Genomic DNA, 24,789 nt, shown 5'->3' with positions numbered 1-24,789 from the left:
TTTTTTAATCCTGGTGTTTTTTTTGTTGCTTTGTTTTGTTTATTGAATGTCCAGAGGACCAGACTTAACTTTTTTACATCCTATTATCTATTTCCAGAGACATGGTAACATTTGGAGTATTATTGGAAAACAAAAAAATGAAACTCGGTTGTAATCTGATATTTTGTCTGGCAAAATTCTTTATTCATAAACAGAGAGTGCTAAAATCATCCCCAGTCTTTAACATTTTTTATCTGAATTCCATCTATATTTGAAATCTATGAAATATATTGAAACACATGAAGACCTGTATGAAATGTTAATGGAATTGCCCACTAATGCATGTTATTCCTATTCCTAAAACATATAACCCCTTGCTGTAGTTTATTTTATTCCTTTTTTTCCTCTTTCTTTCTTTCTTTCCTTTTTTTCATATCGAAGTCTGCCTCTGTTATGCCCTTTTTAGAGTTACACTATTGTGAATTGCCATATTAGTTTGTATTTGTTTTTGCTAAATAAAGTTTTCATAAAAAAAAACACTTTTTTACATCCTGGTGAAGCCACGCTCCTCCCCCTCAACCCTTATAGCCAATAGCAGCATGACTTACTCACTGACTCGTCCATTTGTCGAATCCTTTTGACCAATAGTAGCAGCTCTTTCTGAAACACGTATTTTTACCGCTAAAACCAAACGCGTCTTAGTTTTTGCGCTATCGATTTATCTGTATGTGTGGGAGTTAGCTAAATAAAGGTAAGTCTGACTGTTATACATAATTTAGCTAGATTCGTTTAATCGCGTCTTGCGTGTTGTTCAAACGTGATGCTATGAGTTGCTGTACCGACCGTTGTGAGACGAAGTGCTCTTTTGTGTTCCTGTACGAATTTTAACAAAACGTTTAAAAAACGTCGCGTGGTATTAACTCAACTAATAGTCTCTTAAAGGAAGACCGAAGGGCTTTACAAAGCAATTCAGCATTTCTGTGAAATTCGGCGCGGTATGAATTCTCCCGAACCAGGTTTTAAATCCTAATAGTGTGTTTAATTTTGACGAGCACAGCGATTTGTGAATCACTTTACCCTGAAACTGGATGTACGTTTAAAGATGCTAAAATCATTTTCTCGTTTATGTCTGAATCTTCTCAATGATCTACCAGGGGATGGGGTGTTGTTATGAATGATAACAATGATTGTTTTTTTACAGTAGGGATTTTCAACCTGTAGATCAGGTCCAAGGATTATTTTTGTGGGTCTCCACATTCTCAAGGCAGATTGGTCCTAGGTGACAGGCCAGACCAAGAGAGAATCTAAAGCGCCTGGTAACCGGGCCTCTACCCATGGGGCTTGGTCGGACTCAGCCCAAACGAGCCCCATGGGTTTGCCTTCCTGTGTTGGGCCCACTACCTGCAGGAGGGCCCATACGAATCGGGGGCATGGCTCGATTCGTGACTGTGACATCCATCCATTATCTCCCGCTTATTCTGAAGTCAGGTCGCAGGGGCAGCAGCTTGACCAGGGAGACCCAGACATCTCTTTCCACAGCCACCTATTACAGCTCTTCTGGGAGGATTCCAAGGCGTTCCCAGGCCAATCGAGAGACATAGTCTCTCCAGCGTGTCCTGGGTCTTCCCCAGGGTCTACTCCCAGTTGAACATGCCCGAAGCACCTCTCTTGGGAGGCGCCCAGGGGCCATCCTTACCAGATGCCCGAACCACCTGAACTGACTCCTCTCGACATGGAGGAGCAGCGGTTCTACTCCGAGTCTCTCCCAAATAACTGAACTTCTCACCCTGTCTCTAAGGGAGAGTCCAGCTACCCTACGGAGAAAACTCATTTCAACCGCCTGTATCCGACATGAAAAAAAAAATACTCCAATGAGCAGTGGCCGAAGGCGAGGGCTTTGGCGTTCTGACCCTGGTTTACCAAAGCTGGCTCTTGGGACATGGGATGTAACATCTCTGGTGGGGAAGGAGCCTGAGCTTGTGCGTGGGGTTGAGAGGTACAGACTAGATCTAGTGTAGCTCACCTCGACGCACAGCATGAGCTCTGGAACCAATCTCCTTGAGACAGGCTGGACCTTATTTCTCTCTGGAGTTGCCCATGATGAGGTGCAGAGCTGGTGTGGGTCTACTCATAGGCTGTACCCTCCCCTTTTGACTTAGTGCCAGTGTGTAAGAGTTTTCCCTGGTAGATGAGAGGGTAGGTTCCCTTCGCCTTTGGGTGGGGGGACGGGCTCTGACGGTTGTTTGCGCCTATGTGTCGCGCTCTGTGTGAACCTCTGATTAGTATCCAGCCTTCTTGGAGTCCTTGGTGGAGGTGCTGTATTGTGCACCAACTGGGGACTCCTTTATTCTGCTGGAGGACTTCAATGCCCACGTGGGTAATGACAGTGAGACTTGGAGAGGCGTGACTAGGAGGTACAGCCTCTCTGAACCCGAGCAGTGTTCTGTTGTTGGACTTTTTGCTATTCATAGTTTGTCCATCACGAACACCATGTTCGAACATAAGGGTGTCCATAAGTGCACTTGGCTCCAGGACGCCCTAGGTCATAAATCAATGGATGACTTTGTAGCCATGTCATCTGATTTGCGGCCGTTGGTTTTGGACACTCGGGTGAAGAGAGGAGCTGAGCTGTCAGTTGATCACCACCTGATAGTGAGTTTGGTGAGGCCTTGGATAGAGACATTCGGTCATCTCCCATGAGACTGATAAACCATCAGTCCACTGAAGAGGGAAAAACAGTGCTTTACTAACACTGTTCAGTGAAGGTGGGGTGCTGTTGACCTCAGTCAGTGATGTCGTCGGGAGGTGGAAGGAATACTTCTCGGACCTTCTCAATCCCACCTTCTCTTCCATGGAGAAAGTGAAGTCAGGGGACTTTGGTGTTGGTCTGTCCATAACATGACTGAGATCACCGAGGTAGTTTAAAACGCTCCGCAGTTTCATGGTTCTGGATGTTGTGGGACTAGAGCTGTGATTTCTGGCCCGAGCCGGGTTGGGCCAAAATTATGTGCTTTATGGGCTGGTCCGGTCAGGCTCAGGCTTTTGATGCGGTTTTAATTGTGCATGTGGCCCTGCCCGCCCTTTGCTCTTATCACACATCTGAGGATTTGCAATTGGCCCACAACAAGCGACAGGAGCTGGAAAGTATTAAACAAAAGCTAAAAACAGAATAGCTCGCTCAATAAAGCCAGCACAGTGAAACCTGCTGATGTGTGTCAGGTGCACGCTCAGGTCCAACCGGCCGGTTGAAAGAGGTTTTAAAAAAAAAAGTTGTGTTAAGCTTCAGATGGATCATCGGTCGCGCGCGTCCGGCTCTGCACCCTGCTCTTATCTGCGGTGAAGGAAGTTGCAGCATCTACAAAGCCGAAGTGAGCAGCGCTTTCAGTTAAAATAGCCTTTGTCTATATATTTCCAAATAATTTTGCTCTAAAATAGTTTTGTTCATCTGTGTAATAGCCTATCTTTAGAGTTGACTTTTTTTTAGGCTATTCATTTTGCATGTTAATACCCATTTGGTGACTTGCTAATAAAAATAAATCTTATTTTATTTTCGTTACGTTTTTAAAACCATCATGTCAAACTGATTTGTTTACAAAAGCAGTTAAAGCTTAATAAAAATATGTTGTTGTTTTTTTCAGGTTCTGGCCTCTAATTACTCTCTAACATTTCTTCACCATCTATAAAAATGGGAATCTCTGGATTGTTGCAGTTCATCAAAGATGCAGCCGAGCCCGTTAACGTTAAAAAGTATAAAGGCCAGACGGTAGCTGTCGACACGTACTGCTGGCTGCACAAAGGAGCTTTCTCTTGTGCTGAGAAGCTTGCTAAAGGGGAACCAACTGACCAGTGAGAAGTTTGTTTTTAATAAACAAAAACATGCCGAAAATTGTTTTCAGTAATTGCTAATCTGTCTTTCTTCAATGGCTCCTAATTGTGTCCCATTGTGTGTAGGTATGTGCAGTACTGCATGAAGTTTGTGGACATGCTGCTGAATTTTGGCGTGAAAGTCATTCTAGTGTTCGATGGACGCAACCTGCCTTCCAAACAAGAGGTGGAAAGGGCTCGCAGAGAGTGAGTAAAATCCAGCATGGATTAAAATCTTTATTGTGTACAAGTGGAAGAACATACAACTCCTCAGAGTGCAGGACCATCGAAGAACTGGTGTTGAGATCATAATGATCTGGTGTATCCGAAGCTGGTTTTAGCCAGCCTGCTGTGCAACTGTGCTTTGAGTGGCCTATCTTAACTCACAGCTTGTTTTTGTGTGCACAACTCGCAAAACAGTGTCGACTGTACACATGATTTCATTGCTAAAAAATGTTAACATCAACAAATGATCTGAAGGTGTTAAACTTGTACCTTCCCTGTGGTTAAATACCTTCAGGTGAAATGTCAGAGAGAAGAGGGTGTTTTTTTTCCTGTCACAAGAGTTGCACTTCCCTCCTACTCCACCCGTTGCTGCAGGCTGTCAGCTGGATGCTGTCAACTCTTTAAACATTTCCCTATTTTAAAATAGAAAAAGTCAGTCATTTCCAGCAGCTACAATCCCAGATGGACATGTCTTGTCTACTAGAGAACTGACAACTAACACTGAAAATAACACCATTTAGAAAATAACCACTTGCAGCGAGCTGTCAGAGGTTTTCATTCATTCAACCTTTATTAAAACAGGTTAATCCCATTGAGCCTCGGGGACTCATTTACAAGAGAGACCTGAATTTTAACAAAGATTGATGACAGCAGTAGACAACAATAGACAATCATAAAGGATGCGTACAAATTTAATTAAAAAAATTCAACAAGCGAAAATAAAATGGTAATTAAAAGGAAAATAGCAAAAACACAGCTAGGTTGTAAGGCGGTGTAAATAAAATGTTAAAAACAGGAACATGTCTGCATTGGGTTTTTTTTCCAGGAACTTATCAGATGTTTAAAGTCACTTAGAGAGGTCAAGGTCGAGAGCTTCAGATGTTTTTGTAAGATATTCCAGGAAACAGGAGCGGAGTAGGAGAAGGCCCTTTTGTCTAGTTCAGTCCTCACTGAGGGAACACTGCAGGTAATAATGTCCTGAGAGCGCACGCCGAAGCTGCACTCACGCAGAGACATGTAGGAGGAGGTATATGAAGGCAGCAGACAAAGAAGTGATTTAAAGATGAAAATGTACCAGTGAGAGAGTCTGTGTGAAGTTAATGATGACTAGTTAACCAGTGAATACTGGGTGCAGTGGTGGGTACGATAATCACAGCCAGTTATGAATTTTAGTGCACCATGATAGACAGCATCCAACATCTGCAGGGTTCTTGTAGGAGCGTTCATGTAAATAATGTCACCGTAATCAATGGAGGGAAGGAAAGTCACAGATACAAGGTGTTTGCTAGCATTCAGGGTTAGACAGGATCTGTTTCTGAAAAAGAAACAGTTTAATTTTCAGGTTTTTTACTTTGTTTTCCACAAGAAGCTTAAAAGAGAGATGCGAGTTTACCAAGATACCCAAATATTTATAGGAATCAACAAACTCAATAGAATGGTTGTTTGTCTCGTTTGTCTCTATGTGTCCCTGTGATGGACTGGAGACCCGTCCAGGGTGTACCCTGCCCCTCGCACAGTGATTGCTGGACATGGGCACCGGCGACCCCCGTGACCCAAATGGAAGAAGCTGGTAAAAGATGATGGATGGACAAATTCAATAGGAACACCATTTGAGAATAAAATTGGGGTAGCAGCTTGTAGTGAAATAAAGGCTGCTGTAGGCATATCATCCATCCATCATCTTTAACCGCTTCTTCCATTTCAGGTTGCGGGGGTCACTGGTGTCTGTATTCAGCAGTCACTGTTGGAGAGACGGGGGACACCCTGGACAGGTCTTCAGTCCATCACAAGGACACAAGACAAACAACCATTCACTCTCACTCACACCTAGAGACAATTTAAAGTTACCAGTCAGTCCAACATGCATGTTTTTGGTCTGTGGGAGGAGAAGTGGCTTCTTATTAACAGTGAAATGCTTACTTGACTCCTAGCTAGTAACTAACTCTTCATTCAGATCAACTTTGAACCGCTGTAACATTTGAACATGTATTTCTTTCTAAAAATGGCAAAAACAAGTTACATCCTTTCTGCACCTTTTATTTGAATGAGGTGCAACACCTCTCTGTGTTTATTTTATATTTTTGTGTTTAAAAAAAATCACAATGGCTTTTAAAGCAGCCTGGTGTTGCCTGCTCTCTGGTGTTTCAGTTGTTCATAATAAAAACATTCATTTCAATGCTTGTGATGAAATCACAGTTTCAGTTTTGATCTTCAAAATATGAAGAGTTGAGAATAAACGATTTATGGGAAGTGAACGGCGTCATGAGTTCATGAAATATGGTGATTTTAAGCAGTGACTGGCAACACATTCACCTTCATTATGTGTAGCCTACCTGTACATTAGATAAAATTATAAAATACTAGCAATGTCAAATATTTAGGCAGCAGCAGGAGTAGTAGCTGAATTTTAAGAAAAGTGATAATTTCACGCAGCTGCTGTTTTAATATCGTGAAACTGACATTTTTAGTTCTGGTTGTTTCACAGTCAGAACATTGTGCCCCTGCCTTGTTACTTGTTTACAAATGAACTGAATTAGTTTTATCTGAACATGCATAAAAATCCCTCTGACTGCACCCAGAATCACAATTTACCACCACTTCACAAGTTCTCCAGTGGAAGGTGACTCCAATAGCATGAGGGGGCACAACTTTTTCATATTTCTGGCTAACACGCTGATCTGAGGTGAACTGATAAATGGGTCAACCGCAATAATCATGTGTTTTTTTGTTGTGCCTCTTTAAACGGAGACAATAACTGGTTTATTCAAAGGGCAGCATTCCTCAACAGCAACAGAGCAACATTGTTACGTGTGACTTTGCAGAAAGGAATGTAGAAAGCAGCAGATTTCCACTTCATAAACATACCTGAACATGAACAGAGACGACATCCAGAACTCTTTTTCATTATTATTCTTGGCAAAGAAGCAGAGTTGCACCTGTGATTGCTCTCTGCTGCCACATCATTTTTTTAACTGGTACAGGTTATAGAGAGCACATCACGCCAGTTTTGGCCTCCCTGCACTGGCTACCCATTCACCTTCGGATCCATTTCAAAATTCTCATGTATGTTTTTAAATCACTGAACAGTTCCGCCCCATCCTATCTCACTGATCTTCTGCAGCCATATGTCCCACCGCGCTCTCTGAGGTCAGCAGACCAGATGCTTCTCTCAGTCCCAGAAACCCGTCGTAAGCTCAGAGGTGACAGGGCTTTCTCTGTTGCAGGTCCACGACTGTGGAATGAGTTGCCACTGAGTGTCCGGCAGGCTCCCACACTCTCAGTCTTTAAGTCTCGCTTGAAGACCCACTTCTATTCGCTTGCCTTTAACACGGTGTGATTTGTTTTGGTCCGGTCTGTTCTCTACTCTGTTGGCCATTTTAGTTAGCTTCTGCTGCTATTTGTATCTGTATTTCTATTTTATGTTTTCCTGTCCGCTGTGCATGTTTGTGTTCTTTTGTACAGCACTTTGGTTGGCCTTGTTGCTGTTTTAAGTGCTATATAAATAAATTGGTATGGTATGGTATCATCACTGCTCTCACACAACTTAAGGTTGTAAATAAAGTAAGATCATAAATCCTTTTTGTGCAAATGTTTTCTCTGATGTTCTGCCTCTTGTGTGCCTTTTAGGCGCAGAGAAACTAATCTTCAAAAAGGCCGACAGCTGCTGCGTGAAGGTAAACTGTCTGAGGCCCGAGACTGTTTCACCCGCTGTGTGAACATCACCCCCACCATGGCCCACAACCTGATTAAGGTGAGGATCACTTTGATCTGCAGTCTGGCTTGAATAACCTCATTCAGCCTGTGTAAAGAAATAAAAGGACAATATTAAATTTTTGACAATTTATGAATTGTTGATGTTGTATCATTGACCAACGTCAATGCTACATCAACATTTTGACAAAGCCGTTTGTGTACTTTGGTTAAATATAGTTGAAGTTTGTTTCTGTTGTACATTTAAAATAACCATATTTGACCAAAGGGATTTATGAGGTATAGGATCAATCTATCAGTGATAAAATGAGCTCAACTAAAACCAAATTTAAAGCATATAAATAGATCAATTATTCGGACACAATCAAATCGGTCAATTCTGCTCATGCAACTTAACGCCAGTGAACTTTTTAAATAAAGCAGTAATATGAACTGATCATTGTCTGAGTTGCTTCACTTGTAGTTTGTTACACAGCGTTGGGACCCCACCAGAAACACTGTCACTTCTGGTTTTAAGTCTTTATTGTTTAGAAGTATAGAAAGATAAAGAGGTACCATAATGTTAAAACTCTTAAGAACAAGGTGTAAAAATGTAAACCAGATCTTGAAAATGTGAGTGTAAGTGTGATACAATTACTCTTTCTTTCCTGTCACATGTTGAGCTGCGATTTGAACAGGACCTTAATGTCTGGTCTAAACTATGACAGTTATCCACACGAGAAGTAAATAAGACATTATTGTCTCAAAATTATCTAAAGAAATCAAAATAGTCCATGCTCAATAATCCAGGTGCACAATCCAAACTTTTTCAGTCAGGTCATCTGGACAGTTTCTTTTTTTTTTTTTTTTGTGCTGAAACGTTTCACCTTCCATCCAGAAGGCTTCATCAGTCAAGGAAACACAGCACAAAACTGATTCTTCCCCCAAACAGCTTACTCCAAAGTGGAACAAGCCAGTTATGTTGGTGCTAAGATGGTCTCTTTGGCACGCCCCCTCCTCCGATGCCAGCCCTCTTCCTCATCGACAGTCATGTCAAAATGGTTCAAAACCAAAATAGTCCATGCTCAATAATCCAGGTATACAAACCAACAATTTTCAGTCAGGTCATCTGGACCTTAATAAATATCTAAATAAATGTTGACCTTAACTTGTTCTGACGTCTTAACTGGATTAGCATCTTTAAGTAATGAGTTGATCTGTTTCTCAAATTTAACAGCGAATTCAAGAACCACACCAAATGCTAATGCAAACAGGTGATGATGAGAATTTACTGGATCAAAATCACCCTCATAACCATTTAAATTAGTTTGTCTAAATAAAATTACTGTTTTATTTTAATTTAGTTTGAGAACATAATCTATGTTTAAACATCTCTAAGGCTATAACAAAGACAATTAAAAACAATGAAAGGCGATTGCATACTTTCTGAAGACACCTGAAGCACATATAATGAAAAAAATAAATAATGGGGCCTAAAACAAAGACTTGAGGAACTCCACAATTAGAAACGTTTGAAGAATCCTTATCTTAATTAGACTAAACTTCTTTCTGACAAGATGAGTGGAAACATTTAAGAGCTGCATGTTTAAAACCAACAAGAGTGCAGATGTGAGAGGAGAATGCTTTAATTGTAAAAATGGCTGCTGTTAAATTAAACGGAGCCAGGACAGGAGATTTACCAGAGATGATGGAGGTGAATAATTAAAAACCTGCTTTTTCTTTCAAAAATTTTAATCTTTCCACATAAACAGCAAATCAGCCCCTGCCGTGAGATCAACGTTATAATGTGAATTATTTGTGTTCTTGTTTGAATCAGGCTGCCCGGGACAGAGGCGTGGACTGTGTGGTGGCTCCTTATGAAGCGGATGCTCAGTTGGCGTACCTGACTAAATCTGGTCTGGCTCAGGCTGTCATCACTGAAGACTCGGACCTGCTGGCATTTGGCTGCAAAACGGTACCTCAGACATGAACTGCAGAGGAATATGAACAGTACCGTATATATACAGCTGTCGCTGTACAATGGTCTGAATGACTGGGAGGGTGATACTGCAGACTGGTAACATTCAGACAACTTTTTATGAGCACTCCAGGTTTTGAACAAGAAAAAAGCCTAATACAAATAATTCAAACGTCATTTACAGTAACTAAGCAGAGCTGATGGGGGTTTGGCAGACATTAAAATTTGACCCAGGCAGAATTTGAGGACTGGGAAAGAGGAGTCCGTTCCCATGGCAGAGGTGATAAAAGCAGTCGAGCTTTGATGGCAGAGTGCGCAGGATTCGCTCTGAGACGCTGAAGGCTCTGGACATTGTGGGGCTGTCACGGCTGACACGTCTTCTATTGTAATATCTCTGATTCAGGAGGAGCATTGGGGCTTCCATCCTGGTTGTGGAACAGTGGACCAGATGTTCACTCTTGCAGGGTTGCTAAGAGTGCCTTGGAGTTTGACAACCAGTCTACGTGCCTTTTCTGAACCTGGAGAGGCTTATGACTGTTTCTCGAGGCATTCTGTGGGGGTTGCTGCAGCAGTATGGGATGCCAGGTTGTTTTTAAGGCCGATCCGATCTCTAACGAATTCAGGAGCTGTGCTCTTGGCACAAAGACGAGCTCGTTCTCGGTGCATGTTGGACTTTGCCAGGGTTTGTCTCTTGTCTTTGATCCTGTTTGTGATGTTCAGGATCTCAAGGTGCAGGTGTGGAGAGGAGGGTGTCTGGTTTGGGAACCTCAGAGTCTCATCTCTGCTTTATACAACTAATGTGGTTCCATTGGCATCTTCAGGCCTGATCTTTGCGTGTACTGAGGAGGTTCACAGCCGAGTGTGAAGCAGCTGGGATGAGAGCTCTGAGCTTCTCCAAGTCCTAGGCCAGGGGTATTCAACTAAAACTCACTGAGGTCCACTTACTAAAATGTCCTCCTAGTAAAAGGTCCAAACAAACGTCCAACATTTGACTTTTATGGTCTTGTCTACGCTTATTCACATTTTCACTGCACAACTAACTCTTTTACCATATTTAAAAGTAGTCCCAGACAAATAAATGTAGGGCCTTTATTTCACATTAAAACAGAAAGCTCAGAGTAAAATACATCTTAAATGTGCAAACAGAGCCTAATAAGCCTTTTTCTCTTAAACTGAACCGGTCCAAGCCTAAAGAACTGAAGACTTACACATAAAGTAAAAAAGTTAACATCTTTAGAAAACAATTTAAAAAGTGGCTCTTTTAGTATAAAAAGTGTAAACGGAGCAAGTAAAGATTTTTCTTTTTTTTTTTTCTTAAAGAGGCACCAACCTATAAAAATGTAAGTTTTCAAGTAAAACACGTCGTCATCTTCAGAAAGCAATAACTAAAAATGTCTCTTTTAGGAAAAAACTGAAAACAGAACATTTAACACCTTTTCTCTTTTGATTATTATTTATTTGACTTTTCTTAATGAGAGACATGGACATGGGATTGTCCTGCCACTAAATTAAACCTTGGATGGAGTCGGAGCCGTTCTCATGTAGGAAGCTGAGCATCATCAGTAACATCTGTAGACTCATCGATGACTCTGAACAGCTGCATGCAGCTGTGCCAGCACATCTGCCAATATTTCTGATGTTCTGCTTGATGTTGAAGCTGACATCAGGATTTGTTTGATTGTTTCACACATCTTGTCTTTTAGTTTTCCTTCAAATGTCTCAGCAACAACATTTAAGCACTCCTTCACGACTGTCCCGTCACTAATTTATTTATGTTGCCCCAAAATCCACGATACCTTGAGTGAACATTGAGCCGCTGCTGGGCTGTAAAGTATTTGTGATGAGGAGAGTGGATCTGTCATACTGGGCTTCCAGTTCAGTTAATTTACTGCTCTCTGCTCGACTCCAGCAGGTAACGTTGCTCAAAAGAGATGAAGAGCGCTTCACGTTGCCACTTTAAATTAATGCGACCGTTTCAGAGCAAATGAGGCAAACAGGTTTTGAACTGCCTGCTGGAAGAATGAACATTAATTTCTCTGTCCATTCATCTTCCAAACAGTTTTCAGCAGCAACTTTTCTTAAGGAGCACGACGTGCTGTCTCTTCCTCTCTGTTCCTTCTCAACTCTTCTCTGATGAGAGCTCACGGCACCATGCAGGGAAAACTAAAGATTTGATTGGCTCATTAACCGAGTGACGCTATAACTGCAACACCTGAAGTAGAGTGAACCTCCAGAACACACCTCCTGTGTCTCTGCTTGGCATCTAAGCTGTCTATCTCTGGAAAAATGCTCCATGAAAATCTATTTTCCTGAATTTATTGGGCAGAGGTCCGGACAGAACCATATCCGGACCCAGGTCCGCTTAGACCTAGGTCCTAGGCCATGGTTCTCAAACAAAAATGGGTGAAATGCCTCTCTAGATCGGGAATGATTCTTTGCTTAAGGTGGAAGAGTTCAAGTATTTGAACGTCATGGGATGAGTGATGGTAGGATGAAGTGGGAGATGTATCGACAGATGGGAGAATGTGATGAAGTGAAAACTCAAAGCAAGCTGTTGGCTCCTTAGATAAATAACATTAACTGGTTTGTGAATGTGGTATGTGAATGTTTCTGTTCAGTGTCCTGAGACGACTTCTGTTGTGACTTGGCTCTATAGAAATAAACTGAATTGAATTGGGGCCTTGTCCTCAGTAATGAGGGTATTGCTTCTGTCTGTCAAGGTCAAGAAAGAGTTGAGCCAAAAGGCAAAGCTCTTGATTTACTGGTCGGTCTATGTTCCAACCCTCACTTATGCTCATGAGGTTTGGATCATGACCAAAAGAACAAGATTCTGGATACAAGTAGCTAAAATGGGCTTCCTTTGCAGGGTGGCCGGACTCAGCTTAGAGATACGGCGAAGAGCTCCTTCACCTGACAGGAGCCTGAGTCGAGCTTGCTCTTTTGCAACAAAAGAAGTTAATTTAAATGGCTCAGTCACATGATGCCTACAGGATGCCTTCCTTTAGAGGCTTTCTGGCCACAAGCCCACTGGGAAGAGACCCCAGGGCAGACCCAGAACATGTTGGAGGGATCATATACCTTTTCTGACCTGTGGACACCCCGGGATCCCCCAGAACGAGCTGAAGAGTGTTGCTGGAAGAGTGAAGTCTGGAGACAGGAGAACTCAATGTTTTCTACAATTATTTTGTAGGTGATTCTCAAAATGGACAAGCAGGGCAATGGGCTGGAAGTAGACCAGAGCAACATGGGCCGCTGTCGCTCCCTGGGCAACGTTTTCACTGAGGAGAAGTTTCGTTACATGTGCATCTTGGCCGGCTGTGACTATCTGCCCTCCCTACACGGCATCGGCTTGGGGAAGGCCTGCAAGCTGCTGCGGCTGGCCAAAGACCCCGACATCCTGAAGGTGAGTGCAGCTCTTTGATCATTAGGACAGTAACTACCTGAGGGAGGGACTTTAGACTGCTTCTCCTAAACTCAGTGACAGACTCACAAAGAGGAAGCAGATTGTCTTCTGCTCCAAATGACAAAGCAATTTTTCTGCAATCAGTTTTGCTTTCTTGGTTTTGCTGAAGCTCCTTGTTTGTTCAGACAGAAGAATCTGTCCTGATGACATGATTTAACTATTATGATTTATTTACCTGGAAGCTTGAGCTTACAAACCTTTTTTCCTTGTTTGTTCATCATTTGTGAGTTTCCACTGTGGACTCTGCTGAGTATTTAATACAGTTCTAATCCTTCACAGCTTCCATGTCTCTAAATGTTTTCATTACACACATTAGGTCTGTGTACAGAACATGTCTATAAAATATAATCTACAGACTCGCTGTGCAGCAGGTTTAGAAGAAAAGCTCCAAATCTTTATCTAAAGTTTAATCTTGCAAACATCCATTATCTTTTACCCGCTTCTTCCATTTTGGGTCACGGGGGTCCCCGGTGCCCATGTCCAGCAATCACTGTGCGAGGGGCGGGGGACACCCTGGACAGGTCACAAGTCCATCAGAGGGACACATCGAGACAAACGAGACAAACAACCATTCACTTTCTCACTCGCATCTAGAGACAACTTGGTTACCAATCAGTCTAACATGCATGTTTTTTTGGTCTGTGGGAGGAAACTGGAGTACCTGGAAACCCACGCATGCACAGAGAGAACATGCAAACTCCACCCAGAAAGGCCCCTGGACCGGGATTTGAACCAGGGACCTGCGCGCTGAGAGGCAGCAGCTCTACCAGTTGTGCCACCGTTCTGCCATCTTGCAAACAAACAAATGTATTTATATGTATAAAATTACAGAATGTAGTTTAATATCTAAGTGTGTAACAGCATTTGATCTGGATGACTTGATCATGTGAGCAGCTGGTTTTGGTTGTCTGCAGCAAACTGGTTGATCCACTCTGAGAAGGTGCTATTTACAGTGCCTTGTGAAAATATTCGTCCCCCTCGAACTTTTCAAACTTTTGCCACATTTCAGGCTTCAAACATCCATCCATTATCTTTACCCGTTTATTCCATTTTGGGTCACGGGGGTCGCCGGTGCCCATGTCCAGCAATCACTGTGCGAGGGGCGAGGTACACCCTGGACTGGTCGCAAGTCCATCACAGGGCCACATAGAGACAAACGAGACAACCAACCTCTCACTCACACCTAGGGACAATTTAGAGTTACCAATCAGCCTAACATACATGTTTTTGGTCTGTGGGAGGAAACTGGAGTACCTGCAGAAAACCCACGCATGCACGGAGAGAACATGCAAACTCCACCCAGAAAGGCCCCTGGACCAGGGTTTGAACCAAGGACCTGCTCGCTGAGAGGCAGCAGCTCTACCAGTTGCGCCACCGTGCTGCCCGGCTTCAAACATAAAGAAATAAAATTTAAATTTTTTTGTGAAGAATCAACAAGTGGGACACAATCGTGAAGTGGAATGAAATTTATTGGATGTGTCAAACTTTTTTAACAAATAAAAAACTGAAAAGTGGGGCGTGCAATATTATTCGTCCCCGTTGCGTTAATACTTTGTAGCGCCGCCTTTTGCTGCAATTCCAGCTGCAAGTCTCTTGGGGTATGTCTCTATCAGTTTTGCACATGGAGAGACTGAAATTCTTGCCCATTCTTCCTGCAAAACAGCTCGAGCTCAGTGAGGTTGGATGGAGAACGTTTGTGAACAGCAGTCTTCAGCTCTTTCCACAGATTCTCGATTGGATTCAGGTCTGGACTTTGACCTGGATATGTTTATTTGTGAACCATTCCATTGTAGATTTGTCTTTTTGTTTTGGATCATTGTCTTGTTGGAAGATAAATCTCTGTCCCAGTCTCGGGTCTCTTGCAGACTCAAACAGGTTTTCTTCCAGAATGGTCCTGTATTTTGCCCCATCCATCTTCCCATTAATTCTGACCATCTTCCCTGTCCCTGCTGACGAAAAGCAGGCCCAAACCATGATGCTGCCACCACCATGTTTGACAGTGGGGATGGTGTGTTCAGGGTGATGAGCTGTGTTGCTTTTACACCAAACATATCGTTTTGCATTGTGGCCAAACAGTTGGATTTTGGTTTCATGTGACCAGAGCACCTTCTTCCACATGTTTGGTGTGTCTCCCAGGTGTTTGTGGCAAACTTTAAACAACACTTTTTATGGATATCTTTGAGAAATGGCTTTCTTCTTGCCACTCTTCCATAAAGGCCAGATTTGTGCAGTGTACGACTGATTGTTGTTCTATGGACAGACTCTCCCACCTCAGCTGTAGATCTCTGCAGTTCATCCAGAGTGATCATGGGCCTCTTGGCTGCATCTCTGATCAGTCTTCTCCTTGTTGGAGATGAAAGTTTAGAGGGACGGCCGGGTCTTGGTAGATTTGCAGAGGTCTGATACTCCTTCCATTTCAATATGATTGCTTGCACAGTGCTCCTTGGGATGTTTAAAGCTTGGGAAATCTTTTTGTATCCAAATCCGGCTTTAAACTTCTCCACAACAGTATCTCGGACCTTTCTGGTGTGTTCCTTGGTCTTCATGATGCTCTCTGTGCTTTGAACAGAACTCTGAGACTATCACAGAGCAGGTGCATTTATATGGAGACTTGATTACACACAGGTGGATTCTATTTATCATCATCAGTCATTTGGGACAACATTGGATCATTCATAGATCCTCACTGAACTTCTGGATGAGTTTGCTGCACTGAAAGTAAAGGGGCCCAATAATATTGCACGCTCCACTTTTCAGTTTTTTATTTGTTAACAAAGTTTGACACATCCAATAAATTTCATTCCACTTCACGATTGTGCCCCACTTATTGTTGATTCTACACAAAAAATTTAAATTTTACATCTTTATGTTTGAAGCCTGAAATGTGTCAAAAGGTTGAAAAGTTTGAGGGGGCCGAATACTTTCGCAAGGCACTGTATAAGACTGAGCTGAATACAGCACCTCAGACTGAAGAAGTCTTTCGGACGAAAGACGAAACGTTTCTACTTTTTTTGTTTGTTTGTTTGTTTTGCTTTGTTTTTTGAATGTCCAGAGGATCAGACTTAACTTTTTTTTAGATATAGTGGACTGGGTTTGTCCCAACTAGACTGGATTGACAAGCTAACATCTAGTCCAAGTAGGACCAGGAACACAATGAACTGCTGCTGCCTTAAAAGACCTCCAGTCTCTAGAATGTCAGTGATTCATGTAAAGTCCATTTTTAAAACTTTAAACCGTTATTTGTTTTATAATATTACTGCTAGAAGTGTCAGGCTCCTCTAGAACTGCCACAGCTAGCTGCTGCTGTGACTTGTGCTTTTAAATAGCCATAGGATTTGATATAAATATAACTGTTTTGAGCAACCGATGGGAGTCTAAAGTTTGGAAAATGGCCTTTACATGAACCACTTCTTATTTTTACATAACAGCTTTGCAAGAAATAGCCAAAATATTCCTAAAAATCCCTTCTGTGTTTGATGATATTCAATCTGTTTTATGATGTGGAAATATACTGTACTATAAACATAAGGGAGTGGTGGTGCAGAGGTTAGAGAAGGTGGGCCTGTGATCAGAAGGTTGTCAGTTCGACTCCCCAGACTGACAACGTCAAAGTGTGGGTGTAAAAGGTGAAACACCCACACCTGGCTCCACCCTCATTTGTCCCACTCTGGGCCCTTGAGCAAGGCCCTTAACCCCCACCATCTGCTCCTACAAATAGGTCTCTTTAAAATGATTCCTCGTGACTCAGTGAGACTGCCTGTATAAATAAATAAATAAAACAAAAAAATATATATTTTTGTTGGCTAATAAAGAGAATGTTAATGCATAACCAGCCACCAGAGGGCAGTGTAAGCCCGTGGAAAGTTGCAGTATTGTGCTGTGCTTTTAAGCACCTTAACAAATGCCCTGACTTCTCATTTGTTACTAATTATTTGTTAATGATTATGATGATGAAGACATAATAATTTTAAAATACTCTTATAAGTGGATTACTGTGTTCCTCCTTCCTGCTCCTCTCAAACCCAGCTGGTCGAAGCAGATGGCCAATCGTCCTGAGCCTGGTTCTGCTGCAGCTTTCTTCAGAGTCAGAGTTTCTTTACTTGTTGTTCGCGCCACATGTGGTACATGTGGTAGAACCAGACTGTGTACACAGGGTCCAAGTTACATCCAGCAAAAGTATAAATTGTGAAGAAAAACAGTAATAAGATCTAAGATATGAACTAAGAAAAAGGTTCAACTAAAAATGCACTAAGCACTAGTAGTATAAAAACATTACACCGAGCAGCAGCACCTATTAAAAGGGGTTTTTTCCTTTCCACTGTTGCCTTTGTGCTCGCTCAGGATGGGAGACTGTGATGAAGTGAAGATTCAACACAATCTGCTGCTTCCTTAGACACATAACTTTACTTATTGGCTTTTTTATGTATATGAATGTTTCTGTTCAGTGCCCTGAGACGACTTCTGTTATGACTTGGTGTTTCATTATATAAATAAACTGAAAATAAAAACTCTTTAAATTATCTCTTTGAGAGGAGGTGATTCCATTTCTGGAATCTATGCCTGAAAATAACCTTTTACTGATATTTTAAATGAAAGTTAGATCAGAGTACACTTTATCCTCACACTGACAACCAAGTTCATGCTCAGTCATCCAGGTATCAAATCCAATAATTCTCAGTCAGGTCATCTGGACACTTTGACCCCATTCAAGGCTGTAACGTACATGTAATCTAGCTTTGCTTCTGTGTCGCACTGTTTATTGTGTGCTCCTCTGTCCTCGTTCTCAGGTGATCAGAAAGATGGGTCAGTACCTGAAAACAAATCTGATCATCCCTGAACAGTACATCGAGGGGTTTGTCAGAGCCAACAACACCTTCCTGTACCAGCTGGTGTTCGATCCTGTCAGGAGGAAAGTGGTTCCATTAAACCCGTACCCAGAGCACATAGATCCAGCCACCCTCAGCTATGCTGGCCTGTATCCTCCTGTTCCTCATCACAACACCTGCAGAGTCACTTTCAGCTGTGATTTGCTCATGGTAAGCTGTACATTCCTCTCAGCTGCATGTACATTACTTGGTCCTTGATGGCAGTGAATTCAGAAATCTAGAAGAGGACAAAGGTTTGGAAATGGCCTTGGGAAACCTTGATGTCAACACTTTGGAGAGGATTGACAACTTCAATCCAGACAAACCCAACGTACAGGTATTGCATCGCATTCAGCAGAAATGAACTGTCGCAGACCAAAAATATACAGCTGAGTGAATGTTTCCAGAGGTGTAAGGCTCGCAGTAACAGCTGGAACGACTCGCCAACCTCAGCTGGGTCCAGCATTTGGAGCAGGGGCTTCACACCTGCCTCTGGTGGCTCTTCTCCTCGCCCTGCTGCTTCTCCAGACCGGCCTCCCTCCACCAGGGGAAGGGAGGGGGTCGTCAGCCTGGGGGGCCTGAAGCTGCCCTCCAGAGAGCTACAGGTGAAAAGGCCCAGAGAAGGTGAGCTCAGTGCTGGTTTGTAAACCAGGTCCATGTGACTTAAAATATTAATGTGAGACAAGACTCATTCATTTAAATGTTTTCAGTCTGATCTTTTCATGATTCAACAAAACTCATCCTCACTTTTAGTTCTCAGCCTGAACACAGACGTAGCATTCTTTAAAGAAACGAACATCTCCACTTTTAACTTAAGGGTTATAGCTGTTTGGTCAAACCTTGAAAATAGCAATAGGTGCAATGTCATACACTAGTGTGAGGTCACACAAACGCCTCACACACAGGGACAGCTGTGGTTGAGTGGTTAGAGCAGTTGTCCTCCAATCGGAGAGTTGGAGGTTTGATTCCACCAGCAGTCACATGTCGAAGTGTCCCTGGGCAAGACACTGAACCCCTCATAGCCTCTGATGTGTGTCCCATCAGTGGATGAATGTGATAAAACACTGATTAGTCTCTTTAGAATGATTTGATCAATTATCTTTGTAGAGATCTAGTAGAGTGCTGTATGAATGGCTCAGTGAGGCACAGATTGTGTTGTAAAGAGCTTTGATCAGATAGAAAGGTGCTGTACAAGTACAGTCCATTTACAAACTGCACTTTGAGTAAGTGTTGGAGATGGTGCTCAACTACGACCTCACCAGTAACAAGGTTCATAGGGACGAATGAAGTCAACCTCATATCGGATGATTTATTTGACATTATTAGTGCAAACAGGATTTTCATCATGTGAGCACGGCCAATAAAAACTCACTGATGTAACAAGCACCAGGTGGGACAAGATGCCACCAAATTACAGTCTTACAAAATCCATCTTGCACAAGAAAACATCTGTAAGGATCCATCACTCCTCACATGTACAGTTTCTAAACACGTTTGATCAGTTAAAATGATTTTGTCCTCATCTGGCCTAAAAACATTCTCATATTTATACTGACTATTAGATCACAGTGTCTTTATGTGAAATTACTGAGACTAGTTCATGAAACTGTTCTGAAAAATGATCTGGTCTTCCAGCCAGAAACACTTTTTTAGATAGATGGTTGTAGCTGCCTGTAGATTTAAACGTTTTCTGTCACTCAGCTTTTGGAAATGAAAACATTAACTTTAAAACATTTACATATAAAAATACTTCTGTCAGAAACATCAAAAAAGTTTCTTTTTGTAACTTTATGAGATAAGGACAAAAATACGAAGGGAGACAAAGGAATGATAGATCATAGACGACGAGCTCCTTGGTCCAAGTTTGGATTCAGACAAAGTAAATAACAAGTCCTAAACTTGTTTACTTGTTTAGCTGAACTCGTTTGTCTCTGTCAGATTCTTGTTTATCTGACCAGGAAGTCCTCCAGCTGTATTCCTCTCCTGGACAGAAGCGATCCAAATCAGAACAGCAACCACACAAGACTCCACTCAGGCCTCAGCCCCGACCACGCAACCGCTTCGCCACACTGCTGCAGAGGAGGAACCAGGAGACAGAGGAGGAGGCCGGCCATCTCACCCGCAGCAGGTGATGTCATTGGGGCTGTGGGGGGGGGGAGTGGGGGGCTGCAAAGTAAGCTGTCCTGCATTAAACTTGTTTTCTGATGTTTGTTCTGTGCTCAGATTCTTCAGTGGCTCCAGTTCAGTAACCAGTCTGAGCACGGAGTCCAACCAGGAGGTAGAGCCCACAGCTGGTGACCCTTCTGAGGACAAATCCTCTCTCAGCATCCACACTCATGACATCCCGCCTGAGGTAACTCCTAGTCCACCTCTGTCCTCCAGCAGCTCGTCCCCCAGTTCAGCCAGTCGGGGTTTCAAGCTGTTCCAGTGGTCAGGAGGCTCCTCTTCAGCCGAACCCTCCAGTACAACAAAGTCCACCATGGGCCTGGGCGCCCTGCAGCAGTTTCAGTACAAGAAGGAGAGTTTTACATCTCAGAAGATCCACAGCGCCTCTGGAGGCTCAACGCCCCCACAGTCCTCATCTCCTGATAAAAATCTGGAGGACGAACTCTCTGACTCACCCCCCTCCCAGGACAGCGCTTACTTCTCCCACTCCCAGTCCTCGCGCATTTCCTTCCACAAAGAGGAATCTCTCACCTACAGCCTGGAGGATGCTGCATCTGTACGTTCACAGGGAACTCCACCTTCAGATGTTTAGCAAGTCGTTACTTGAGGGAGGTGCTCAGGTCTGAAGCCACAGCTCATCTCTTCATCTGTTAAAGCCGTCCTGATCACAGTGATTGTACACTTGGGTTGATTTTTCACTCATCTTCTGTCCTAAAAGTCTCAACGACTCAAGAAGTGAGCCAGTCTTGTGTCAACATTTAAAAAACACATGAATTTTATATTTACATACTTTTTAACAAGACCTAGAATAAAAACTTATTTTTTCATAAACTCTGGAAAAAATCCAACATTAGCAAAGTTTAGTTTGTCAATTTGTATTTTGCCTCCAACAAAGTGAAACCCTGACACTGAGTAAACGATCAGGTCTGACTTTCATGTTTTGTTGGAGACTCTTGGAGGTCTGAAACTTTCTTTTCTTTCTTCCACTTGACCATGAAGTCGAGCCGTGCAGGACAGAAAGAAATGAGGCGATGGCTGAAGACTTTTGCACAGTATTATCCCTCACGCTGTTTGTACACAACAATGCACTTCTAATGCTGCTTTAAATGCATGTGTATTTCATTTGTTCTTCAGGAAATGAACTCAAGCACTGAAGTAGAACCAGAACCAGAGAGTCACGTTTGTTCAGCAGAAGCAGAAAGGAAAGCTGCTGTGCTGGGGTCAAAGGTCAGGTTACGTTTAAGTTGCATCCAATAGTTTCTTCCTTTTCTAACACAGTAATAAAATGCCCTTAGGTCCTGGTGAATGTTTTGTCTGTAGTCCAGCAGTGTTAAAGTGAGCCAGGTCACTGAAAGCCCTCTGTAGATCCTTCAGCTTGTTGAGTTCAAACAGAAAATGTAACAAAAGCTCAAGCAAACCACATAAAACTGTTTCATTGTTAAATACAAACCACATAAAACTGTTTCATTGTTAAATACAAACCACATAAAACTGTTTCATTCTTAAATACAAACCACATAAAACTGTTTCATTGTTAAATACAAACCACATAAAACTGTTTCATTGTTAAATACAAACCACATAAAACTGTTTCGTACTTAAATACAAACCCGTCACCTTCAGGACAGCAAGCTGCGACTTGGAGTGGGTTGAAAATGTCTTGATATTATTTCAGCTTTGTTGCTCTGCAGCCCTGAGTTTAAGTGGATTTCTAAATTGATTAGAAGTGAATTAATGAAGTTAAATGAGAGCACATTGTTTAATGAAACTGGAATGGGTAATTAAAGTCTATCAAAGAGAAAAGCAGTGTGAGCATGTGTCTCTTTGGCTTGTTACCCTCAGAGACCACATGATGGGTTAATCATCCACCTGTGAGCAATCTGTCAAAAGATCTCAGTATTTTCTGACAGCCCCCAGAATCAACATTTACACTGAAAGTCTACCACTAGGAGACAGCATGAAGACCAAGGAACTCTCCAAACAAGTCGGAGACGAAGTTGTTGAGAAGTTTAGATAAGGACATCATGTAACCTACCGGTAACTCCTGGAGGAAATGTGTAACAGGTTTTAGTTTAAATGATCTTCTTCTGGGTGGGTTTGTTGAAAAACACCCTGTGATGTCCTCAAAACCACTAAGAAACTCAACAAAACTATTACTTTGTGTTTTCTATAGCAATGGGACGAAATTCTAACAAAAAAATGAACTCGAGTCAGAGTTTTGTGGATTTAGATTTCTACTGTGACTGTTTTGAAGTGGGGCAGAGCTGCCCGTCTCCTCTGTGTTTGAAACTTTTCTGCACTCGTTGCTCCGGTGTCTAGGTTTCAGGACTGTCGAGGGTGAAGTCCAGCAGTGGGAGTCCAACAGCCACGGTGCGGTCTTTGGGTCCAGCCAGAGCCAGCGGTCTGAGGAAGAAGAGTGTTGGTTCTGTGAAGAAATGCTCGTCTACAAATAATGAGAACAACCCTGGAGTCCAGGCCACCATCAGCAGCCTGTGGAAGAACTACAGCTTCAAAACGTAAGAATATTTTTATTTGTTTTATAATATACTATAAAATGGAAACTTTTCTTCACTTTATTAATATGGAAATGCTTCACTGATGTGTGTTCCTTTTGACAGAAGGTCCAACAACTGGTGATGTGACCAATTATTGGCTTTCAAGAGCTTTACAAAGAGTTGGTTCATCATTTTTGAAACTAAAAACGCAGCCAGTGTACCACAGTACCAGCTAATCTACCTACTGTATTTATCGCTGTATAAGTCATAGTTTTTTGCATACATATGCATGCCTGTAACTTATACCTCGAAGCGACATATTTATGTTTTTTCCTCATATTTATAACTCAGTTTTTGACAGATCTGACAATTTCATTCATTCTGACTGAAAATATTAAACACTAACATTTTCAGCCACTAGAGCAACAAAATGCAGCTGATTTGACCATTAAAGTGCATTTATTAAGGAAAAGTTCAACTGAGACACACCTTTACTATAATGCTGAGCAAACAAATAATCGTTTTAGGTGGTTATCTTGTTAAATTTCGAAGAAATGCACAGCGAGTCCTCCCTTTGCACGCTCCTGCAAATTGGCTTTTGAAATGCAGCTGATTTAACTATCAAAATGCATTTATTAAGGACAAGTTAGACTGAGACACACTTGTGCTATAATGTCGAGCAAACAAACAATTGTTTTTAAGTTAATTTTGTTAAATTCTTGTTAAAGTCCTCCCGTGCACACACCTGCAGCCGCCATTTGGCAGCCAATCGAGTTTTGACACAACACCGGCCCACATTTCCAGGCTGTCAACGATGACGCGTAACAAACGTGACGCGTAACAAACGTGACGCGTCATCGCTGACACATAATACATGCAACTAATATGGTGAAGCGACTTTTTTTTTTTTCCACTTTATTAGACAGATTTGGACAGTTGCAACTTATAGAGCGGTGCAATGTGTACGGCAGCAGTTAGGAGTCTCAGTGCATAAGCACTGAAGTACTTTAATACTATTTGTCCATTGTCCCATTTTTAACAGGATTTCTTTTCTTTATTTTATTTATTGATAACTGCTTCTGTAGCTTTAGAAAAAAACAAACACAAAATACATCAAAATATGCAGCTAGACTGAGAATACCACACTGTGCTCTTTTGTAGCAGTGCATCCTTTGGACTAAGTGAAATTTTAAAATATGAATAAAAACAGAATTTTCACATAAAAAAATTGTAATTAGACTAAATAAATGAGGAAACCCAGCCCTCTTTGGAGCTCTAAAGCTGAGGGGTATTAAAAAAAACAAAAACTTGTTAAAATAAAAATTTACATAATGTTTTTTGTGGTAAAACGTTCATTTCTTTGCTTTTATTATTGTTGATCTTTTTTCCAGGGACGCTCAGAAGATGACTTCCCGTAAGACGGAGCCCATGTCTCCATTCAAAGACAACCTGCTGGTCCACTGACCTCATCCAGCATGAACCTTCTGACCATGTCTGAGATTACCTTAAAAGTTTCACATTATGTTGGGTGCTCCGGGGAGAAGCTAAGCTTTTAAACATACCGTGTATGTTAATCAACTTCTGTTTCTTACTGTAGAGATTTGAATAAAACAAGGGTTTTAGAAATTCAAGAATATTTTATCTGGTCTTGAATTTTCTTACTGTGAACACTCGTATCATGTAAGCTTTAAGGCTCCTGTTGTCACTCAACTAAACATGAGTCATTCGAGAGTTACTGCAAAAATGTGTGTGTGTTTGGGGGGGTGGTGGTTCAGAATGCCCTACCTGCAAGTAATTTAAGGTATGTTATCTTGTGATAAAACTGAAGTTCCTTCAGAACAATGTAGAGTGTGAACATGAGCTTCGAGTTAATCAGAATGAATCTTCTCACTTCACAGCTGATGTCAGCTTCATCAAAGCTTTTATGTGTAAATTAAAAACAAAATAAAACTAATTTTTTCATTGCCTGAGCCCATTTGAAGAACGCTGTAGTGCCCATAGTAGGAATGAACACGGATCAAACTGTCCACTCTGAGAAAGTCCTTCACCTCGGTGTGGTGGGGG

The 24,789-nt window shown here is 42.0% G+C and overlaps 1 protein-coding gene across 1 annotated transcript; it reads left to right on the top strand.

Moving 5' to 3' along the window:
* Positions 1-707: 707 nt before the first annotated feature.
* On the top strand, positions 708-24,247 carry exo1 (exonuclease 1). The gene is made up of 14 exons (XM_037688037.1): positions 708-730; positions 3,618-3,825; positions 3,931-4,050; positions 7,696-7,819; positions 9,596-9,733; positions 12,927-13,139; positions 17,987-18,174; positions 18,299-18,401; positions 18,472-18,688; positions 20,003-20,192; positions 20,288-20,786; positions 21,365-21,457; positions 22,550-22,746; positions 24,117-24,247. Exons 2-14 carry the CDS (start codon positions 3,665-3,667, stop codon positions 24,187-24,189), a joined length of 2,316 nt encoding a protein of 771 aa, XP_037543965.1. The 5' UTR covers positions 708-730; positions 3,618-3,664; the 3' UTR covers positions 24,190-24,247.
* The last annotated feature ends 542 nt before the right edge of the window (positions 24,248-24,789 follow it).

This window comes from Nematolebias whitei, chromosome 1 (genome assembly GCF_014905685.2).
Source record: "Nematolebias whitei isolate Nwh7 chromosome 1, NemWhi1, whole genome shotgun sequence".
NCBI classification, from domain to species: domain Eukaryota; kingdom Metazoa; phylum Chordata; class Actinopteri; order Cyprinodontiformes; family Rivulidae; genus Nematolebias; species Nematolebias whitei.
This window is presented reverse-complemented; position numbering and strand designations above follow the sequence as displayed.

Excerpts from the sequence above, each read along its gene's own strand:
- exo1 (XM_037688037.1), top strand. The coding sequence starts at position 3,665 with ATGGGAATCTCTGGATTGTTGCAGTTCATCAAAGATGCAGCCGAGCCC. Across the intron at positions 7,820-9,595 it reads TGGCCCACAACCTGATTAAG|GCTGCCCGGGACAGAGGCGT; the intron begins GTGAGGATCACT and ends TGTTTGAATCAG. Across the intron at positions 18,402-18,471 it reads CAGACAAACCCAACGTACAG|AGGTGTAAGGCTCGCAGTAA; the intron begins GTATTGCATCGC and ends GAATGTTTCCAG.